Genomic DNA, 22,169 nt, shown 5'->3' on the forward strand with positions numbered 1-22,169 from the left:
GATTTAGTTATGGCTGCAAATGAAAATCCACAGCAATTTTACAGAACAAACCTGATTCACACACAACAGGGCAAACCTGGTAGGAATGCATGGCACGCTGGATACCACATCTGAAGTTTGGCGAAAATGCTTTTGATTTTCACTGCCGATTTCACCTTTTGCAAAAGACGTATATAACACTTGCATGGACCCTACAGCCATAGAAAAGTGACTATAATGGTTGTGGAATGGGACACGTACATGAAAGGCAACAAACCATACAAGGATTAGAAGCTATGCTATCTCTGATAAAGCTAGACGCCCCCATACATGTTAGACTAATGGCGGCCAGAACCTGACCCTATCGATGGTTCAGCCGCTAGTCAAATGTGTATGGGGCTGCCGGACGACTGATGGTCGGTGGAGATGTGAACGCGTGTGTCAGATTTTGGACTACTGATCGCTTTGTTCTCCCGGAAATAAGCCCCAGGCCGACGTGCCAGTCAGCAGCTTTCTCACAGAAAACACAGGAGCGCTTGTCTGAACGAGCCCTCCTGTGTATGGGAGAGATGGTGGTCAGGTGAACCATCATACGGCCAGCAGTCATCTGGTATGTATGGCTAGATTAAGGCTACGTTCACACATTGGGGCGGCGGTGTGGATTTGCTGTGATTGTTACAAAATAACAAGTGTAAGTAGCCTAAAGCAGGACATACACTTTAGATACCTGTCAGCTGAATGGGCATTTTTAGCTGATGGCCATCCCGTTCAATCCCCTATACCTAGCCGAGCATGTGTATGTTCTCAGTGGGGAGAGGGAAGTAAGTCACTTACTTCTGGTGAGAACAAAAGAATCAAACATCTTTAAGTCCAACAAGTTTGATGCTTCTGTCCTTGACATTTATGAATGAGGAGGAGTTGGGACACCACCATACATACTGGATGGGTTAATGTCCAGCCAAAATTGGGGGGTCTGGGTGACATTCACCTAATGTGTATGGCCACCCGATGTGTTAAGAAAGTAAGGCTGGGTTTATTTGCCTCCCACTCGAACAGTGATGGTCACACAATAAATGGATCATCTGGTTGGCACATCTTCCCCAGCCCAATGTGATATTAGTGGTAAAACAGTGATGGCAGGGGTCTCCCAATAGAGGTATTAGTAGGGATCTCTATTCCTAGGATAGTAAATGGATGGACTAAAAATGTAAGGGAGAGGGATTACCACTGGACTTTTTGAACCCAGCCTAAGGCCTCATTCAGATGTCAGTTTTTGTCATACGAGTTTTATCCATGTTTTTTCAAGGACAGAACTCATACCCATTATCGTTTATGGGGCTGTTCACATGTCAGTGTACTTTTGCATACCGGGTGATCTGCACGCAATCACGGAGATATGTTCAATTTTGATCAGAGTCTGGGAACGGACTCGCCAATGCTAGTCTATGGATCCATGTGCTGTACATTTTTTTACAGACTTATGAAAAAAAAAATTTTGTCCATGAAAAACTGATGGTAAAACCTCACTGACCAAACTCGAAGTGTTTTTTGTGTATGACAAAAATCACTGACGTCTGAATGAGGCCTAAGAGCAGGTTAAACCCTCCCCCATCCCATGAAAAGCCGTGGATCTAAACCAGAAAGGAATATGAAAAAGCCGTGCCCATTTACACTTTGTATGAACAAGAAAAGTATTTGTGAAAAATCAATTCTGCAACATATGATCATTTTCAGAGCTGCTCGTCCACAGAGAGATTAGACTGGTCCCAACAAGAGCCTCCAAACACTGAAATCACAGCGGCCTTTTAATAATTGGGTCCTTGTAAGGAGAGAGATCGCAATGCCACAAAGGTCGAGGGAAAATGGTCTCTATATAATGTGTCCAGGGGAGGATTTCATGAAATGCGCCAGATATTACTTCTGTAGGATGAACTGGTCTATGAACTCATTCTGTTCTGCTTCTACTTTACATAGAGCCTCATATTCTATTCGATACCTGGAAAAAAATTAAACAGAGGAGAAATTGCTGTAATTCTGAAATGCGCTATTTGGAGAAACTGGGACACCTACCGGAGTAAATCTATAAGCACTAACAGAGTTGGTCCCATGATGCAAAACACAACAATGAAAGCTACTGTGCATTTTGGTGCAGAAAAAAAGAGATCTACCTATCCGCATACACTCCGATTAGTCGTAGCACTGTGCCTGCATCTCCATAGAGATATTTCTGCAGCATGGATAATTCTGCGAGTCCCATTCAGATGGACAAGACCCTACTATAATAGTAACACTATCAGGAACATAAAAAGATCATTTCTGGGGGTCAGTAGAGATTTACATTGATAAGATACGAAATACATGGACTGTTATGAAGGTACTGATTGTCCCAGTTTAGTTCCATGCTCCCCATACAGCAGACAGATCCCTTTGGCCCCTACATTTACTAAAGTTATCTAACAGAAAAAACGGTTTCTCCACTTTAATTTCTTAAATTGATCAGGAAAAAAAAAATTAAAGCTGCATTGTGATTGGTTGTTATGGGCACTAAGGGCCGTTATGTTTAATGGTTTACTTTATACTGGATTAAATATTTCATTCAATGCAACTTTATATCATATTATCATGTTATTTTAATTATGAGCCTTTTTCACATTAGGGTTAATCTGTTGAGTCAGAGGGTGTTGCATCATGACCGACCAAGTATGTTATCTTATGACCACAAAATGCCAAAATTGCCCTTTGAGCTTGGTTTTAGGTCACGCTCTTTTTATCAGACTATGATGGGCAGTAGTGAAAGCTGAAGGCCATTAATACTTTATGCTGCCTGAATGCATCCAACAGCTGTCGCCAGGCTGACGGTGCCCCCTGGAACTGGTTGGCATACATGAAAGCAAGACAGGTTAAAAGCTTCCCATGACAGCAGCTTCGCAGCTCTGCATATTGGGCTGTATGACCCTCCTGTCTTCAGAGCTGTGACTGCTGCTGCATCTCTCCCTTTCACTTTGAACAAGCAGAGTAAAGTGCAGTGTAGACGTTCCTACATAAGCACAAGCCCAGTACAGACCAGTGCATGTAGTGATAATTATAAACTCCATGCGACTAAACTAAAGGAGCCCGGGGATCCCATATAATCCATAACATCAAGTTATATACGCTGCTGCGGAGATCTCACCTTTCTAGCTGCATCTTCTTCTCTGCTATCAGCGCCTGCAGCTGCTGTTGCTGAGCTTCTCGCTGCTTGGCAATGGATTTTAACAGATTACGGGCTCCAATGGCCTAATCATCAAAACAAAAGATATACATTGGCCTTCTTAAAGGGGCATTCTCAAGTTGGGACGTTATCCCCCATCTATGGGACTGGGGGATAACTTCCCGATTGATGGGATCCGACCTCTGGGAACCCCACCGATCCCGAGAACCAGAGCTCTGAAGAGGCTGGTCTTAACTGAGCCATAGTCGATCACGTGCACAGCCGCTCCATTCATTCTTATGGGACTGCCAGAGATAGCCAAGCGCTCCTGTGTTCTCCCATAAGAGCTGCTGATCCGCCGAAGAAAAGGATCGTCTACTGAAACTTCTCTCCCACTACATCATCTGTCAGGAAAAAGTTGGGAGGCCCCCAAATATATTGGACTGTTGGCTGATCGGCTGATACTGGCGAGTGCAGCCACTTTATTCTAATGTGTATTGGGACCTTTAATCAAAACGAAAGATTTCTCCCATGTGAGAAACCATGTTTTGGGGTTTTTTTTGATTGTTTAATAAAAAAGTAAACGTGTGATAGGTTTTGCTTTGGACAATCCCTTTCCTTTTCTAAGCCAAGATGTATAATGAAGTGGAGTCTATTAGCCAGAGCGAATAACTGCTGCAAGAAGTGGCACTCGGCCAATTATTATTATTTGGCACCTAATAATGATTAATAGAGTATTCCAGTCTACAAGAATTATTAACTATCCACAGTATAGGTAGTATTTGTTAGATCAGAATGGGTCACACTACAATGACCCTCACCTTTTGCCAAAATGAGAGACAAGACCTTCCACTACTGATGGGGGCTCAGGCAGCGGGACTCTCCCGGGACCTGTGTATTCTTGAAAAAGCTTTCACAAGGAGAGGGAAGCTTTAAATGCGGCTGTACTGGATGTAAAAAAAAGCTAAAGTGTAAAAAGAGAGCCTTGTAGGTTGCTTCTAGATTTGCAGCTCAGCTAATTTGAAGTTAACCCCTTAAGCCCCGAGGGTGGTTTGCACGTTAATGACCAGGCCAATTTTTACAATTCTGACCGCTGTCACTTTATGAGGTAATTACTCTGGAACGCTTCAACGGATCCCCCTGATTCTGAGATTGTTTTTTCGTGACATATTGTACTTCATGATTGTAGTAAAATTTCTTCGATATCACTTGCGTTTATTTGTGGAAAAAACGGAAATTTGGCGAAAATTTTGCAATTTTCAAAATTTGAATTTTTATGCCCTTAAATCAGAGAGATATGTCACACAAAAGAGTTAATAAATAACATTTCCCACATGTCTACTTTACATCAGCACAATTTTGGAATCAAAATTTTTTTTTGTTAGGGAGCTATAATGGTTAAAAGTTGACCAGCGATTTCTAATTTTTCCAACAAAATTTACAAAACCATTTTTTTAGGGACCACATCACATTTGAAGTCACTTTGAGAGGTCTTTATGACAGAAAATACCCAAAAGTGACACCATTCTAAAAACTGCACCCCTCAAGGTGCTCAAAACCACATTCAAGAACTTTATTAACCCTTCAGGTGCTTCAGAGTGAATTTTTTGAATGTGGAAGAAAAAAATGAACTTTTAACTTTTTTCACAAAAATGTTACTTTAGACCCAATTTTTTTTATTTTCACAGAGGTAACAAGAAAAAATGGACCCCAAAATTTGTTGTGCAATTTCCCCTGGGCACGCAGATACCCAATATGTGGGGAAAAAACACTGTTTGGGCACACGGCAGGGCTCGGAAGGGAAGGAGCGCCATTTGACTTTTTGATTGTAAAATTTGCTTGAATAATTAGCGGACGCCATGTTGTGTTTGGAGAGCCCCTGTGTGCCCAAACATTGGAGCTCCCCCACAAGTGACCCCATTTTGGAAACTAGACCCCCCAAGGCACCTATCTAGATTTATAGTGAGCACTTGGAACCCCCAGGTGTTTCACAAATTGATTCATAAATATGAAAAAGTGTTTTTTTTTCACTTTTTCATTTTTACGAATCAATTTGTGAAGCACCTGGGGGTTCCAAGTGCTCACTATGCATCTAGATAGGTGCCTTTGGGTGTCTAGTTTCCAAAATGGGGTCACTTGTGGGGGAGCTCCAATGTTTGGGCACACAGGGGCTCTCCAAACGCAACATGATGTCCGCTAACAATTTGAGCTGACAATTTGCTAGCGGATACCATGTTGCATTTGGAGAGTCCCTGTGTGCCCAAACATTGGAGCTCCCCCACAAGTGACCCCATTTTGGAAACTAGACCCCCCAATGCACATATCTAGATGTATAGTGAGCACTTGGAACCCCCAGGTGTTTCACAAATTGATTCATAAATATGAAAAAGTGGTTTTTTTTCACTTTTTCATTTTTACGAATCAATTTGTGAAGCACCTGGGGGTTCCAAGTGCTCACTATGCATCTAGATAGGTGCCTTGGGGGGTCTAGTTTCCAAAATGGGGTCACTTGTGGGGGAGCTCCAATGTTTGTGCACGCAGTAGCTCTCCAAACGCAACATGGCGTCCGCTAACAATTTGAGCCGATTTTCCATTCAATTTGTTAGAGAACACCATGTCGCGTTTGGAGAGCCCGTGATGTGCCTAAACAGTGGAGCTCCCCCACAAGTGACCCCATTTTGGAAACTATACCCCTCAAGGATTTTATTAAGGTGTATAGTGAACATTTTGAACCCAGAGGTACGACACAGAATTTGTTTACATTAGGTCATCATATTGAATAAGTTATCATTAGTCTTGAGCGCAAGTGCTCGCTACTTGAGTTTGCATCGGGTACTCAGGTATGCACCATGTACAGCATGTGTTCGAGTGACATGCTCGAGTCCCTGCTCCGCATGTTTCACGGTTATTAGACACCCAAAAAAAACCATGCGGGGATCGCTCGTGCATGGCAGGCAATCCCCGTAAAGTTTTTTTGGCCGCGAAGCATATGGGGCAGAGACTCGAGCATGTCACTCAAATACCCACGATACTCAATGCATACCAGAGCACCCGATGCAAACTCAAGTAGCGAGCACTTGCGCTCAACACTAGTCGCCATATCGTCATCTTTTTTCTTACTTTTGAAAAAAATCCCAACCCCATCACAAACCTAACCCCAACCCCAGCCCTAACCGTAGCACAACCCTAACCGTAGCACAACCCTAACCCCAAACCCAGCCCTAACCCTAGCCCAATCCTAACCCAAGAGTTTATTTTTGACGTCGTTCCTCGTGCGGTATAAGTGATTAGACGACTTTATTCTTCGGGTCGCTGTGATTACAGCGATACCAGAATCATATGGGGGTTTTATGACTGACAGCTGTCACACACAAAAAGACGCATTTTTTGTAAAATCTAGTTTTTGCATCGCCATATTTTGAGAGCTATAATTTTTCCAGATCTTGGCAGACAGTCATGTGACGGCTCGTTTTTTGCGGTATGAGTTGACGTTGTTATTGGTGCCATTTTCAGGCACGTGACATTTTTTGATCGCTTTCTATTCCGATTTTTGGGAGGCAGAATAAACAAAAACCAACAATTCAGGAATTGTTTTTTTTTTTTTTTATTCTGTTCCGCATGTGGTAAAATTGATAAGGGAGCTTTATTCTTCGGGTCAGTACGTTTACAGCGGTACCACATTTATATCGTTTTTCTATGTTTTGCACTTTTACATAATAAAAGCAATTTTATAGAAAAAAATATTTTTTAGCATAGCTTTATTCTGAGAGCTATAACTTTTTTACTTTTTTATTTTTCGGCTGATGGAGCTGTATGTCAGCTTGTTTTTTGCGGGACGAGATGACGTTTTCAGCGGTACAATTTTTATTTATATTCGTCTTTTTGATCGCGTGTTATTCCATTTTTTATTTGGCGGTATGGTGATAAAGCATTGTTTTTTGCTTCGTTTTCTTTTTTTTTTTTTTACCGTGTTCACTGAAGGGGTTAACTAGTGGGACAGTTTTATAGGTCAGGTTGTTCCGGACGCGGCGATACCAAATATGTGTACTTTTATTGTTTTTTTGGTTTTTTTTTATAATAATATTTATTGATGGGTACATTATATTTTTATTTTTGGTGGATTATTTTATTTTATTTTTTTTTTATATTTTTGCAATTTTATTTATTTATTTTTTTTTCACTTTCTGGGTGTTTTTATACTTTATTACTTTGTCCCACTATGGGACTTTCACTTTTTTTTCTCTGATCGCCTGCATGGCACAGGAATGCAGCACCATCCCTGTGTCATACAGGCTATCAGCGCTGCACAGTGAGAAGATTGTTTGGAGATGCACTGCGCATGTCCAAACAATCTTCCTGCTGTCTGGTGACCCGGATGTTGTCATGACGACATCGGGTCGTCATGGCAACACCCGGGAAGCGGAGGTGAGTATCTGCGATCACCTCCCCTTGCCCCCGCAATGCTGCGATCGGCTGCGATCGACTTCGATCGCAGCATCGCGGGGGTTAATGTGCTGGGAGCGGTGCAGGACCGCTCCCTGCACATAGTACCAGGTGTCAGCTGTGACAATCAGCTGACACCCGGCGGCGATCGCGCCCGCACAGCCTGTGTGCGCGCGCGATCGCGATGACGTACTAATACGGGTCTGGCTCTTAAGTCCCAGGGCACAGACGCGTATTAGTACGTCAGATGTTATTAAGGGGTTTTCCCATGAATAAAGGTTGATTTTAATCAATAGATCTTGGAATAATAATAATTTCCACAATTGGATGTCCATAAAAAAAATGTTCCTGTGCTGAGATAATCTTATAAATGTGCCCCTGCTGTGTACTGTATAATGGCTGTGTCTGACCGTACAGGAACATGGTCTGATCATACCACAGCTCCTGGGCAGGAAAGGGGTTAAAAAAAAAAAAAAAGTATACAGACAATACAGCAGGGGATCGCAAATGATTCTTTCTTTGAAGTAAAACATTTTTTAAAAACAGGCAGGGAAATGTTTTACCTCGCAGAAACAATCAGCTGTGATCCCCTGCTGGAATGTCTGTATACTCTTTCGCTTCCTCCCCTGCCCAGGAGATGTGGTATGATCAGACCATGTTCCTGCACGGTCAGACACAGCCATTACACAGTACACAGCAGGGGCACATTTATAAGATTATCTCAGTACAGGAACATTTTATGTAAACACATCTAATTGAGGAAGTTATTATTATTCTATCTATTGATTAAAATTAACTTTTGTTTATGGGAAAACCCCCTTTAATAAGACTGAATCAAGTCAGATCTACATGGGCTTGCCAATAATGAGCATTCAATGGTTGGCCAGTTTCAGTCCATATAGCCGACTATACACAAGTTATTCAGTGCTCATTTAATGGCCCAATCACATGAAGGTATAAATGATCCAATCAGCCGGAGAACAAGCATTTGCTTATTTATACACAGCCGATGATCGGGAATGAAGATTCTTATTAATGTTTGATCACAGATTATCTCTGGGTAAATGGACCTTTCATGGGCTTTTATACTACTGCACATAAACAGGACCGCACCTCACCATAGGTTATTTCCACATTCACAGAGCTCATGGAAGGAAGATATTCACTGTATATTTACCTTCATAAGTAACATTTGTATACGTGTTTCTTCAGTACACACAGCATTATGCAGCCTGTGTGGGAATTCAGGGGCTACAGCAGATTAACTCATGTTTTATTCAAGCAGCAAATATTGTAAACCTACATCCGTGATTCAGGCTCTTCACTGATGCTAATCTCATATATTTTAGTGCTGATGTCTATGCACTTCCCGCTCCGGGCAGTGGCACCATGCTATGTTTAATCTACATACGGTTCTCACACTGGTGCCATAAGTCTTCTAGGCTCTTACCTTCATTTTCTCAGTCTCGGTTTCTTTAGCCAGCTGGTCCACTAGTTCTATTAAACCGCCTACTATTTTTTGGAAATCGTCTATTTCTAAAATGCAAAAAAAAAAAAAAGAGGCTTGTGTCACATGTGTCGTGCCGAAAGATTATAAACCGGAAACTCAAATACAGTTGTAAATTATGATACCATTTCAGTATATTTACCCCTGTGAATTTAGGGGGAGATTTACCATACTTGCTAAATGCTTTTATAATGTGTTTTAGGCACTTACTATAATTCATCCGACAAGGAGCCTGGCTTCACTAGAACGTGCAATATCACGTTCCAAGAAAAGCGCCAAAAAATAAGTCAACTAATAAGTGGTGTAAACTTAGACTAGACAATCTAAAGATGCAAGCAGTGTGACCCATAGCGGACGACTAGCAGCAGCATATATCAGACACTGGCTGTATGATTTCAGCCAGGTATGTTTCACTCCACAATACCATCATAAACAATACTTCGGCACTCGAAGAAAATAATTATATTGAATGTAATATTTCTCATTTGCAAAAATGTTTCCAACGTTGCAGCCCTGGGGGCCTTTTTCAAGTTTTTATCTGCGCATGAGAAAATCAAGGCATATTGGAGTTGCTGACTTTGTGAGCCACAGCGCAACAAGATCCGCAACTCCAGTATGCCCCGATTCTATCACGAGCAGAAAAAGCCTCCAGGACCGAAACGTAGGAAACATTTTTGTGAATGAGTAATAAACCATTACGTTCAGCATGATTATTTTCTTCACTTGTGTGCCAAAGTATTGTCTATGATTGATTCCTTTTCTTCTGGGCACTTATTCCACATAAGCAGTGAGCAATCATATCCAGCGACTCCAAAATACTTCGGTGTCTCAGAGAAAAACACTTCAAAAGCTGCTAGTGACAGCTGCATGGGAGACTGGTCAGAGAATCGGCTCCCCGGCAGCTTTTCCCCTCCCCGCCCACTGTCCTGGAGTGACAGGTCCCTCCCTATACATGCAGGCATCCAGAGACCCATCACTGCAGGTGAGAGGGCAACTTGAATATATCTTAGTAGAGAAATCTGCTTCTTCACATTATGGGTAAAATCTGTATTCAGTGGAGACAGTCTTTCCCGTTACTGAGATAGGAGATGGCAGTTGGTGCTTTTAAGCTTTAATGGAAAGGGAAGAAGGAGGGAGGAGCTAGAGGCAGACAGACATTCTGCTGCAAGTTCTCATGAAACAACAGTTACAGCACTCCATAAAACTTAATAGCACCAACTGCTATCTCCTATCTCAGTAATGAGAAAGTTTGCATTCAGTGAAGACAGATTTTACCTGTAAATTTTCAAAATGAATGATCAGTCCTGGAGGAGAAAAAAAAGGCAGATTTCTCTGATGAGATACATTACAAAGTTGCTTATTTTCACGTGTATTATCGATTTGGATTTGTGAAAAAAAAAAGAAAAATGAAACAATTACTCTTTACATTTACCCAATCTATTAGTTGCTATACTCCGTGCTAGAAATTTGTGTCAAAGTTTAGGCACATTTTTTGCCACATGGAATCACCCTTTTCCTGTGAGCCCACACCCCTTTAAAAATTAGACAGTTTTAGTGGCTTTTCCTCTTATTTACTTCTACACAACCCTTCCTAAACACATAGTTGGTCCTTTTATGCCAGGATTCACATCATGTGCTTCTGATGGGTTTCAGTCAATACATTATTTGCTCTCCAGACTATCCGCCCTAAGTTCCATACAATTATGGCTGCAGATAACTTCCCCTGTCTGTCCAGGGGGCTGCAGACAAGACCACCTCACAGAAGTGAATATGTTATATATGCAAAGAGGTCACTTTGGTATTAAAGTGGTTATCTGGTGTGGTCCAGAGCCTTTGTGCCGATGATGTTAAGACCCCACATACCTACTAAGATATGTGCACAATTGGCAATGTGGAAAGAGTGGCCCTGGATGGAGCCACATAACTCCTTCAACCTCCCTAAGACTAGGTACATACAAAAATGTTAAAGAAAACCTGTCACCGGTTTTTCACATATGATTCTGAACCAATACCACCACCTTCCTCAGCACCTGTGCTGTATTCCAGAAAGTTGTATATTATGTCCTGACTCCCTGTATATCCCCCAAAAAACTTTTGAAGTGCTCCAGTGAGGTATGGTAATTTGGACCGTCCTGTCCGATGGGCGTCGTTGCAGCTGCGCTGCCCCTCCTCTCCCCTGCTGTGATTGCTGTGGATGATGAGTCCTGAGTCATGCACATAGCCAAATGAAATCTCGCACCTGTGCAGGGACATCGCCAGCTCGGACAGGCGCGCTTTGCTCTGTCCTACTGCGGGCAGAGCCCAAACCTAAAACCGGAACTATTTTGCCCATATATTATTTCACGGTCAGAATAGAGTTTAATTCTGGTGACAGGGAACAAAACAATATGCGCAAAATGGTTCCAGTAAGCAGGAGCCAGAATGACGTGTGGCGGCACATGCGCAGTTAGGTTTTAGGCTCTGCTACAGTAGGGCACAGCAAAGTGCGCCTGCTCGAGAAGGCGATGTCCCTGCACATGCGAGAGAATTCATTCAGCTATGTGGATGACGCAGGACGCTTCATTCACATAAATCACTGCGGAAGGACAGCATTTAGAAGGGGAGAGGAGTGACAGGCGCAGCTGCGATGACGCCCATCGGACCGTCTTAATTTCCATACCTCTCTTCAGTCCTTCAAAAAGTTTTTTGGGGATATACAAAGGAGTCAGGACATAATATACAACTTTCTGGAATACAGCACAGGTGCTGAGGAAGGTGGTGGTATTGGTTCATACATGAAAAAACTGGTGATAGGTTCCCTTTAAAGGGGTTTTCTGATATTCTTCAAAGTCAGGAATGTATGCTTATAGAATAAAAAAGCATACATACCCCTGGAAACTGCCCTCTCTTTGGCCACGTCTGCTGGACTGAAAGAGAGGACATCTTGACCACCAATCACCTTATCACAGAGGCCACAGGGTCAGGAGACTGGGGCATCATCTTTCCCAGTCCTGCAGACACAACTGAAGCATCACCAATGGAGCAGAGAGAGGATTCCTAAGATAATGCCTTCTTTTCTTCTATATAGGAAAAGAAGACAACAACCAGACCCTGCTTAATAAGGAGTTTTACTTAGACTAGATCCATTGTTACTAGAAGTTTTACCTAGACTAGATCCATCCTGAACCATTAATTGTTTTAGATTTGCAAAGGGTTACTTACTCAGGATGTAATTACTGTTTCAATTCACAAACATCAAGCACAGTTCTTGCCAAAAAAAGGTCAAAACTGACTTACTTTCTACAAACTCCCTGCATTCCTCCTTCAGTTCTGTGGTTTGCTGAGACACATCTGGATCCAAGATGCGTAGTTTGTTGAGTTCATCAAAGTGAAACCCGGCTTCAGATAAAGAGTCTTTAGCCATCGCTGCTGTTAAGTAAAACATGAGATGAGATGTCTATGGCAAAATGCTAGTATGAAAAATCCTCAGTGATGCAGCCAGTCAGGACTCTAGCCTGATACATCTTACACACAAAGATATATTGTAGCAAACTATCAGGACAGTGTAGGAAGTTGTGCCATGGATGCACTGTCTTACAGAGGATTGTCTTCACACACTGGATTCAATACTCACAAACTAAGGCTGTGTGCCCACGATGCGTTTTTGATGCGTTTTTTGGTGCGTATTTGCAGCGCGTAAACGCTCCAGAAACGCATTGCATACCTTATCCCATGACTTCCCATGACATTCTGCCAGTTCTGTGCACAGTCAGGATTTTTTCTGCGCAGATTTTACTCTCAGAAAAAATACGGACATGACCAATTCTTGTACGTTTCTGCATGCGTATTTGAATATACAATGCACTGGAAAAACGCATGACAAATACGAATGCAAAAACACGTCAAAAACGCATGGAAAAACCGCATGCATTTTTCTGTCAAGGAGATGCAGAAATGCTCAGGAAAATTTCTGCTTCATTTCTGCATCGTGGGCACTAAGCCTTAGTATTAGGTTATGTGCGCACGTTCAGCATTTGATTGCAGAAATTTCTGCAAGGTTTCTGCATCGCTTGGCAGCAAAAATGCAGAGGAAAAAAACATGCGTTTTGCCGCATTTTTGAATGCGTTTTTGTACAGCAATGAATGCTTTTTGTAGCTAAATAAAGATATTGGAAAAAAGAAACGTGGGACATCACTTTAACCCTTGGATTACCGTCGGACCTGGGGTGACTTTATTGGGTTAATTTAAATGATTAAAGAATGTGTCTGTTTTATTTCAAGTAAAGTGTTTTAATCTCGGTGTTTAGTTAACTCTTTACTTACAGGTTTAGTAATGAGGGTGTCTGGCTGACACATCTTGGTTACTAAACCAAGGGCTTCGTGTCAGCGACACCTAATCCCATTCAAATATAAAGTGCCATTTGTGGGGCATCTGACCGCTGCTATTTTTAGCCTATAAAGATGCCATTAGGCCAATATGTTCCCTGGCTATTAATAACAGCTCACAGCTGTTTGGTTAGCCTTTAGAGTACGTCCCCACAATCAGCAACCAGCGGCGTAACGCTGGTTCTAATGCCGCACATGTTTTGTCAGTACATGCAGATCCACCGCATGAAATGACATTTCAATCAGTCAAAATCTGCAGCGGAGGCTAGTGTCTAGAAATTGACATGTTGCGGATGAGTTTACGCAGGGTCAAAAACAAGCACAGTAGGCATGGGATTTCTTACAAATAAAATGAAGAATTAAATTACATAAATGACGTGGGCTCCCATGTCACTTTCATAACCAGCAGAGGGAAAGCCAACCACTGAGGGCTGATATTACTAGCCAGGGAAGGGTCCATTAGCCAAAAATGTTCCTTGGCTATTAATAATAGCCCCCAGTTGTTTGTTTAGCCTTTACTAGCTAGATTACAGGGGGACCCCTGAATTTTTTTTTACATGGGGTCCCCCTATAAAATCTAACCATCAAAGGCTAAACAGACAGCTGTGAGCTGATATTAATAATGGATACTGGCCCCCTTCGAGGCTAATAATATCATCCCTCAGTGGCCCCAGAAATGGCGCATCCATAAGATGTGCCAAATCTGGAGCTTAGCCTCGCTCTTCCCACTTGCCCTATGGCAGTGGCAAGTTGGATAATGGGGTTAGGGTTCATGTCAGCCTTGTATTGGCAGCTGACATGAAGCCCAGGTTAGTAATAGAGGGCGTCTATAAGACGCCCCCATTACTAACCCCATAGTAAAGATTTTGAAATAAACACATGCTCTGAAAAAATCCTTTATTTGAAACAAAAGTTCACATGGTTTTAATCATTTACTTAGAAGTAAAAAACACTGTATACCCACCTAATGCCTAATCCGCTTAAGCCAATGTCCCCAGAGAAAAACAGAAAATAATAAACAACAAAAATACTCAACTAACGCCCATTCCTTTTGAAGCCATTGCCACAAGTAAAAAAACAAAAATAAAAAAACAACCATATCCCTTCACCTGTCCGACGTGATGAAATAATCCAAAGTATCTCACGAAAATCTGGGTCAGTTCTAGAACAGTCACATCAGCAATCACTGATGTGACTGTTCTAGAGGACAGCAGGCTATACACTGACAGGAGAGTAATCACTCCTGTGTTAGTGTATAGCGCTGAGCTGCCGGGAGATAGGTCACCGGAGTTGAATCAGCAGATGAGCACCGGTGACCTCACTTATGGCACCACCGATGAGTGAGAATTTTCTCACGCAGTGGTGGTGCAGTAAGTGAGGTCACCAGAGCTCATCAGCTAATGAACTCATGTGACCTCTCTCCCGGCAGCTCAGCGCTATACACTGCCGGGAGCGATTACACTCCTGTCAGTGTATAGCCTGCTGCCGAATGATCCGATTGCCATGGGAGACTCGGAATTATGGCGGCGGATAGGTGAGTATATGGTGGTTTATTATTTTCTATTTTTTTTTTTTACAGGGGACAAGGGCTTCGGGGATTTGGTGTAGGGGAGTATAAAGTGTTTTTTATTTTAATATTTATTTTAACTTTTTTTTTTTCCACTGTGAGCACAGGCGCCGGCTGATAACATCTCCCATCAGCAGCGCCAGCTCTCGCTGTTATCAGCGACAGCAGACGTAGGCTGATGGGAGGAGTAGTTGCCTGTGACCCGCGGGCTATTCTTTGTAAGTTTTTGCTGCGTTTTTGACCCATATACTTCAATTGAGTCAGTCAAATATGCAGCAACAATCCGCAGCAAATGCGCAAACATTTTTATAACTGCGTTTTTGCTGCGCATTTGACTGACTCAATTGAAGTCAATGGGTGGAAAAAGCAGCAAAACCGCACAAAGAATTGACATGCTGTAGATTTAAACGCAATCACAATCCTGACTGAAAAATTCCTGACCATGTGCACAGCACTTCAGGATTCTCATCGACTTTGCTGGCAAAAGGATTCCCTAGTGTTTTGGCCCAATTCCGTGAGGAAAAAACGCAGCGAAAACGCACCGTGTGCACACAGCCTTAGGCCTTAATAAATTTATAGCCAATGAATGTTCCCATCCACAGAGATCTTTAAAATGGCAAGTAAATTCACTTCTTCCTGACATAGGATATACTGGTACACCCTATGTCAAGTGCATGGTGCTGGCTCAGGAGCTGAGTCCACTCCATGCATGTATCAAAAGACTGACCATCATTTCCAAACAGAAAGACAAATGTGAACAAGTGCAAGCTAATGAGAGCCACTCTATATAACTAGCAAATTAAAGCTGCACTCTGAAACACTATAGTATGTCAACTCTGAATATATTAAATTGAAATTGCACTACTGCTGTAAAAAATAAGCTAAAAAATGAAGATACTTAGTGCACAAATTGACCGATTCATATGTGCCCAACAGCCAGCAACAAGGCGTACCCCTTCTGTTGGGACCCTGACATTACATAATACCTCTCCCGGGCTAAACGCCTACAATCATATGGGCAGGTAGGATCCAGCCCTATTAAAACTGCAATAGGTTGATGGGTGGCGTGCGCAGTCAGAAGGCATGTGGGTGCCGTCGGCATTATACAGCCTATAACGCCTCTAACACACACACATATCAAACTCCGGCCCGTGGGCCTAATCTGTCCTGAAGGGTGATTATATTTGGCCAGCGACACCAGAACCACCACCCCTATGTGAGGCCATTATTCTGTAGATAAGGCAATGTGGTGAACATAATACTATAAGGAGGACTATGTGGGGCCATTATTCTGCATGGAGGACTATGTGGGCCATTATTCTGTATGGAGGACTGTGTGGGGCCCACTATTCTGTATGGAGGACTGTGTGGGGCCCACTATTCTGTATGGAGGACTGTGTGGGGCCCACTATTCTGTATGGAGGACTGTGTGGGGCCCACTATTCTGTATGGAGGACTGTGTGGGGCCCACTATTCTGTATGGAGGACTGTGTGGGGCCCACTATTCTGTATGGAGGACTGTGTGGGGCCCACTATTCTGTATGGAGGACTGTGTGGGACCCACTATTCTGTATGGAGGACTGTGTGGGGCCCACTATTCTGTATGGAGGACTGTGTGGGGCCCACTATTCTGTATGGAGGACTTTTTGGGGCCCACTATTCTGTATGGAGGACTGTGTGGGGCCCACTATTCTGTATGGAGGACTGTGTGGGGCCCACTATTCTGTATGGAGGACTGTGTGGGGCCCACTATTCTGTATGGAGGACTGTGTGTGGCTTATTATTCTGTATGGAGGACTGTGTGGGGCCCACTATTCTGTATGGAGGACTGTGTAGGTCCCATTATTCCGTATGGAGGACTATGTGGGACCCACTATTCCGTATGGAGGACTATGTGGGACCCACTATTCCGTATGGAGGACTGTGCGGGGCCCACTATTCCGTATGGAGGACTGTGCGGGGCCCACTATTCTGTATGGAGGACTGTGCGGGGCCCACTATTCTGTATGGAGGACTGTGCGGGGCCCACTATTCTGTATGGAGGACTGTGTGTGGCTATTATACTGTATACAACTTGGCCAGCGACTTTGTCCAAGATTTTCATTTTGGCCCTCTGCGTGTTTGACGCCCCTGCTCTCACACCAGTGACCACTGCACCCCCCCAGAAAAATAAGTGTTGCATTTTTTCCCCATTTGGATCATTTTTCCATTTTTTTTTTAATCAAGTTTATTTTTCCCAGTATATTATATGGTAAAATGAATACTACCATTCAAAACTCTTATCGTAAAAAAACAATGTCACTTGATGTAAAAGAAAACAAAAAATATTGTAAGAAGAAAGGGAAAAACTAAAGCACAAAACTGGAAAAAAAAATTCCTGGTCATGAAGTGGTTAAACAAGTATATTAGAATGTTTTTTAATTATTACATTTTGTTACATTTTATTTAGTTTTGTGGCACATTGTAACTGCATGCTGTGAGTACAGCTGATACTATTCCCAGGCAGCCCCTGAAGCTGCAGGAATCACCTGAGGATTTTCTATCTAGTGCACACAAATAAGCCTGGGAATATTCACCTGCAGTCAGCTGGATCCACCTCAGCAGCCGCCGTCTGTGGGTGAAATTTCAGAAGCAAAACGTGCCAAAAAGGGGAACATCGATTACACCTAATGGTGCATTCACACAACTGTATTTTATAAGTGAGGCTACGAGCTGTCAGAAAAAGAAATTTACTAAACTTGTGCAGCAACATTTAGTAAGAAATAAGAGAAAACTGTCTGACATGCCGAGCTGGTTGCCCCAAATACATGATGCTAGTCCTGGCCGCTTGTAAACTCATGCCTAAATCTCCCCTATGTATCTAATCTATTCCAAAATATTTTAAAGGAAGAGTCATATCAATTTCTATGGACAGAATATAGGACCCCCGCTATAGTCAGAGATGAGAGGAGTAATAAAGAGGCGCATATAGCACTGTAAAGGCAAAATTCTGATCAAGACAGAAAAAGACTTTACAGGGTTATTCCCTTCATTAAAACTGATCAACTACCCGCAGAATAAATGATACCTTAGAGATCAGTGGAGTATCCGACCACTGTAATTCCCAAGAACGCCGACAAATTCCCCGTCCGGATGGAGAGCTGGCCGCTTATGCACATGCTCCATTCATCTTAAATAAATCATCTTAAAGGGCTTTCTGCACCTACAATGCCCCTTATAAATATCTATCTTTAAGCCATAACCACGTTTGCAGTTGGCTTTATTTTAAAATATCCTATTATTCTCCCTATATCTGTGGGTTTTTGTTAACTTTACTTCCTGTGACGTTTTGTAAAGCTGAACATCATCAGGAGGCTGGGGCTGCACTCACTTCCTCGCAGCTTCTATGATCCCTCCTGAAATAGGACGTCATCATAGGGCGGCGCTGCAGTCATTTACCACAACGTCTGTCATCACCGTCCCCTCATGACGTCTAGACAACCCCTATAAGTCATCTATTCAATAGTAGAAATTTGTCAAATGCCTATAAAAACAAGCAACTTTGCAATTTGTCTCTTATTAGAAATCCTCTCTGTCCTCAGGAAAGGTGGGATTTTTAACCCTATGGTGTACTGCTTGGACCATCTCCGCTGTGTCTGGTTTCTTTATTCAAAAAGTGCACATTTACTAGCTGTTTGTTATACAGCCTGCAAGCACTGCTCTGCAGCTAGCTACACCACTGGACCTGGCCCGCTTCAGTCACACTAGGGGAGTAGAATTTGACCACCACACTGCCTCAGCAAAAACACCTCATATCACAAAATATCCATCCTCAAAACAATATAACAGTATTCCACAGGATTAATATTCCAAATCCGAGAGTACTAAAAGTTATTGGTTAAGATATCAAATAAAATGGATAAACAACAAACTTCCTCGGCCAAAGCATCGTTCAGTGCCGGCTCTCTCGAGTTCACTCTTCCTCTTATTTAAATGAAAAAAAGAAACACTAGGTGGTCCACGAGTTTCGCCAGGTTGCTTTGTCTGTGGCCTGAGCCATGTGTGGGAATTATCTAATGCAGAGTTTAATGACTCTTGTGAGAATAATAAACACTTTGTGTTAGAGATCCTGGTCTTTAGCAATAGTTCACTATCCACCACCTGGTGTTTTCTTTTTTTCGTTTAAATAGGAGGAAGAGAGAATTGGAAAAAGCCGGCACTGAATGAAGCTCTGACCAAGAAAATTTGTGAAATATCCATTCCATTTAACATCTAAATCACTGACTAATCATCCTCAAGACCATGATATTATTCTGGTCAGATTCAGTGTACCGGCATTCATCCGACGCAGCAGAGGTAAACCTGCCATTGCTAGCAGCATCAGAGAGAGTTCGGCCCAACCATTCAGTAAGGCGCTGCCGGCTGTTGTAACCTTCTGTACTACAGACAGAAGATGTCGGAGGAGGCAGGACTTCCAGAGACCCTCAGTATACTCACCATTCCCTGGGCTGCCAACCCTATGACACACTTGCAACAAGCTCTCTAAGGCCCCCATTACATGTCTGTATAAAACCGGTATCGGAAAAAACAGTGCTGGTGGTATTAGTGTTTTGGATGAGTGTGCCATCAGTGTGCCAGACTTGTATTGGCCCTTGTCATCCATGTTGCCAGAAAAAAATGGACATGTGCACAGCAGCATAGATGATCATGGGTATATGTGGTATTCATGAAAACAACAGATTCCACACATACTGGAAACATGGCATGTGAAGGGAAAGTGTGTCTCTTATATTGGTCTTGGACAAATCCCAGAAGCCATATAGCCAATGCTACAGACATTAGTTCCAGAGACCTACAAGGCCATCCATAATCTGTCTCCTCCATACATCTCCAAACTAATCTCCTGATACCTCCTCACACCTAATCCCTGGTCCTTCAAAGACCTCCTTCTCTCCTCTTCCATTCCTCAACCAATCACCTCCAAGACTTCTCAAGAGCATCCCCCATCCTCTGGAATTCTGTGCCCAACGCATCCGATTATAAACCACATTCAGAACCTTCAGATGTAACCTGACAACTCATCTCTGCAAGAAAGATTACAGCATGCAATGCTGTCACCTCAGCACCACCGGAGCTGCCGCAACTCCCAGCTGTCACTTCACCACCTCCAGAGCTGCCGCAACCCCCCCCTGTCACCTCAGCACCACCGGAGCTGCCGCAACTCCCAGCTGTCACCTCACCACCTCCAAAGCTGCCGCAACCCCCCTGCTGTCACCTCACCACCACCATAGCTGCCGCAAACCCCAGCTGTCACCTCACCACCACCAGAGCTGCCGCAACCCCCCCCGCTGTCACCTCACAACCACCAGAGCTGCCACAACCCCCCCCGCTGTCACCTCACCACCACCAGAGCTGCCGCAACCCCCCCTGCTGTCACCTCACAACCACCAGAGCTGCCACAACCCCCCCCACTGTCACCTCACCACCACCAGAGCTGCCGCAACCCCCCCGCTGTTACCTCACAACCACCAGAGCTGCCGCAACCCCCCGCTGTCACCTCACAACAACCAGAGCTGCCGCAAACCCCCCCGCTGTTACATCACCACCAACATAGCTGCCGCAACCCCCCCGCTGTTACATCACCACCACCATAGCTGCCGCAACCCCCCGCTGTCACCTCACAACCACCAGAGCTGCCACAACCCCCCCGCTGTCACCTCACAACCACCAGAGCTGCCACAACCCCCCCCCCCGCTGTCGCCTCACCACCACCAGAGCTGCCTGCCGCAACCCCCCCCCCCCGCTGTCACCTCACCACCACCGGAGCTGCTGCAACCCCCCGCTGTCACCTCACCACCACCGGAGCAGCCGTAACCCCCTGCTGTCACCTCACTGCCACCGGGGCTGCCGAACCCCCCCCCTTCCCTGCTGTCAAGTCACCACCACTGGAGCTGCCGCAACCCCCCGCTGTCACCTCACCACCACCGGAGCTGTTGCAACCCCCCAACCTATTGTCTCCTTCCCCATTCTCCTGTAGTCTGTAAGCTCAGCAGGGCAGGGCCCTCTCCCCTCTGTACCAGTCTGTCATTGTTAGTTCATTGCAATTTGTATTTCACATGGAATCAATAGTGCTTTAAAAATAAATAATAATTTGCTGTTGGAGCCCATTTTTCATCTTTATTTTTAATGAAGTGATATTAATTAAAGGGGTTTTCCCTGATTCCAGCGATGTGTCACATATTGCCTGCTGTAGTTTTGATAAAATCACTGTTTTATCAGAAGGAGATTATCAATAGAGGACTAGCAAACTTGCTGCCAGGTAGTGCTCCATATTCACGAGTTCTGTATAAGCCTGCCCCCCTCCCACCCGCTGACTGGCAGATTTCTGCCTACGCACAGTGAAAGCTGTCAATCAGTGGTGTGGGCGGGGTTATACAGGCCTCAGTATTCAGAGAACTGCTAGATCTGCAACAGAGAAAACAGGGATTTTATCAAAACTGCAGCAAGAAGCCCAGTAAGTGGAATCAGGGTCTCTGCCCCAGGTCAGATTTAGTAGCAAAACCTGGTCAGAGACTTCCATTAAATTTAAAGGGGTATTCCCACTTTATATATTTAGGTCACATCCACAGCAGAAATGTCTGACTGACTCCTATCTGAAGAATGGGGGTCCTGCACACATCCCACTTCATCAGGGGCACCTGACAAACGTCACATCCAGACAGAGAATGAAAGAGGAGGTCACACATGTGGGAGACGTGGAAGCAGCCCACAGACCCGCATCTCTCTCCTGTGGATACATCCTGCATGTTTCAGGTGAGGATACCCCCTTAAAGATAACACATCTTTGTTGATCTGGTTCCAGGACAACCAGTTATTAATCCCAGTAAAGACCACTACAGTTACCAACTCCCTGTCTGAAATGGCTGATAAAGAACAGCAGTAAGGAGCAGCCGGCCTCCATGTTACCTGATGTCACAGCTGTCACAAACCGCTCCGCTTCCCTTCTCCGACCCCGGCTGCCACGGAGACAGCCGGCTAGTGTTTACTGACGTCACTTCCGGGAATGCACTCCTGGTACCATAGAGACGAAGCGGAAGTGTTCTCGGCCAGCGGCCATCTTGTATGAGGGCACTTTGCCA

At 43.9% G+C, this 22,169-nt stretch overlaps 1 protein-coding gene across 2 annotated transcripts; it reads right to left on the minus strand.

Annotated features, from left to right (window-relative positions):
• Positions 1 to 1,051: 1,051 nt before the first annotated feature.
• Positions 1,052 to 22,141, minus strand: IFT20 (intraflagellar transport 20). Of its 2 annotated transcripts, none has more exons than XM_073667781.1 (5): positions 21,997 to 22,141; positions 12,396 to 12,524; positions 9,063 to 9,148; positions 3,152 to 3,255; positions 1,052 to 1,975 (listed from the first exon to the last, which is right to left on the minus strand). In XM_073667781.1, the coding sequence occupies exons 2-5, from the start codon at positions 12,520 to 12,522 to the stop codon at positions 1,894 to 1,896; spliced, it is 399 nt and encodes a 132-aa protein (XP_073523882.1). In that variant the 5' UTR covers positions 12,523 to 12,524; positions 21,997 to 22,141; the 3' UTR covers positions 1,052 to 1,893. The 2 variants fall into 2 exon arrangements, with proteins under 2 accessions (XP_073523882.1, XP_073523881.1); XM_073667780.1 differs by having other exon boundaries at positions 12,396 to 12,527; positions 21,997 to 22,130.
• Positions 22,142 to 22,169: the final 28 nt, after the last annotated feature.

This window comes from Phyllobates terribilis, unplaced genomic scaffold (assembly GCF_046119375.1).
Source record: "Phyllobates terribilis strain yellow unplaced genomic scaffold, ASM4611937v1 Scaffold_2__4_contigs__length_985480577, whole genome shotgun sequence".
NCBI classification, from domain to species: Eukaryota; Metazoa; Chordata; class Amphibia; order Anura; family Dendrobatidae; genus Phyllobates; species Phyllobates terribilis.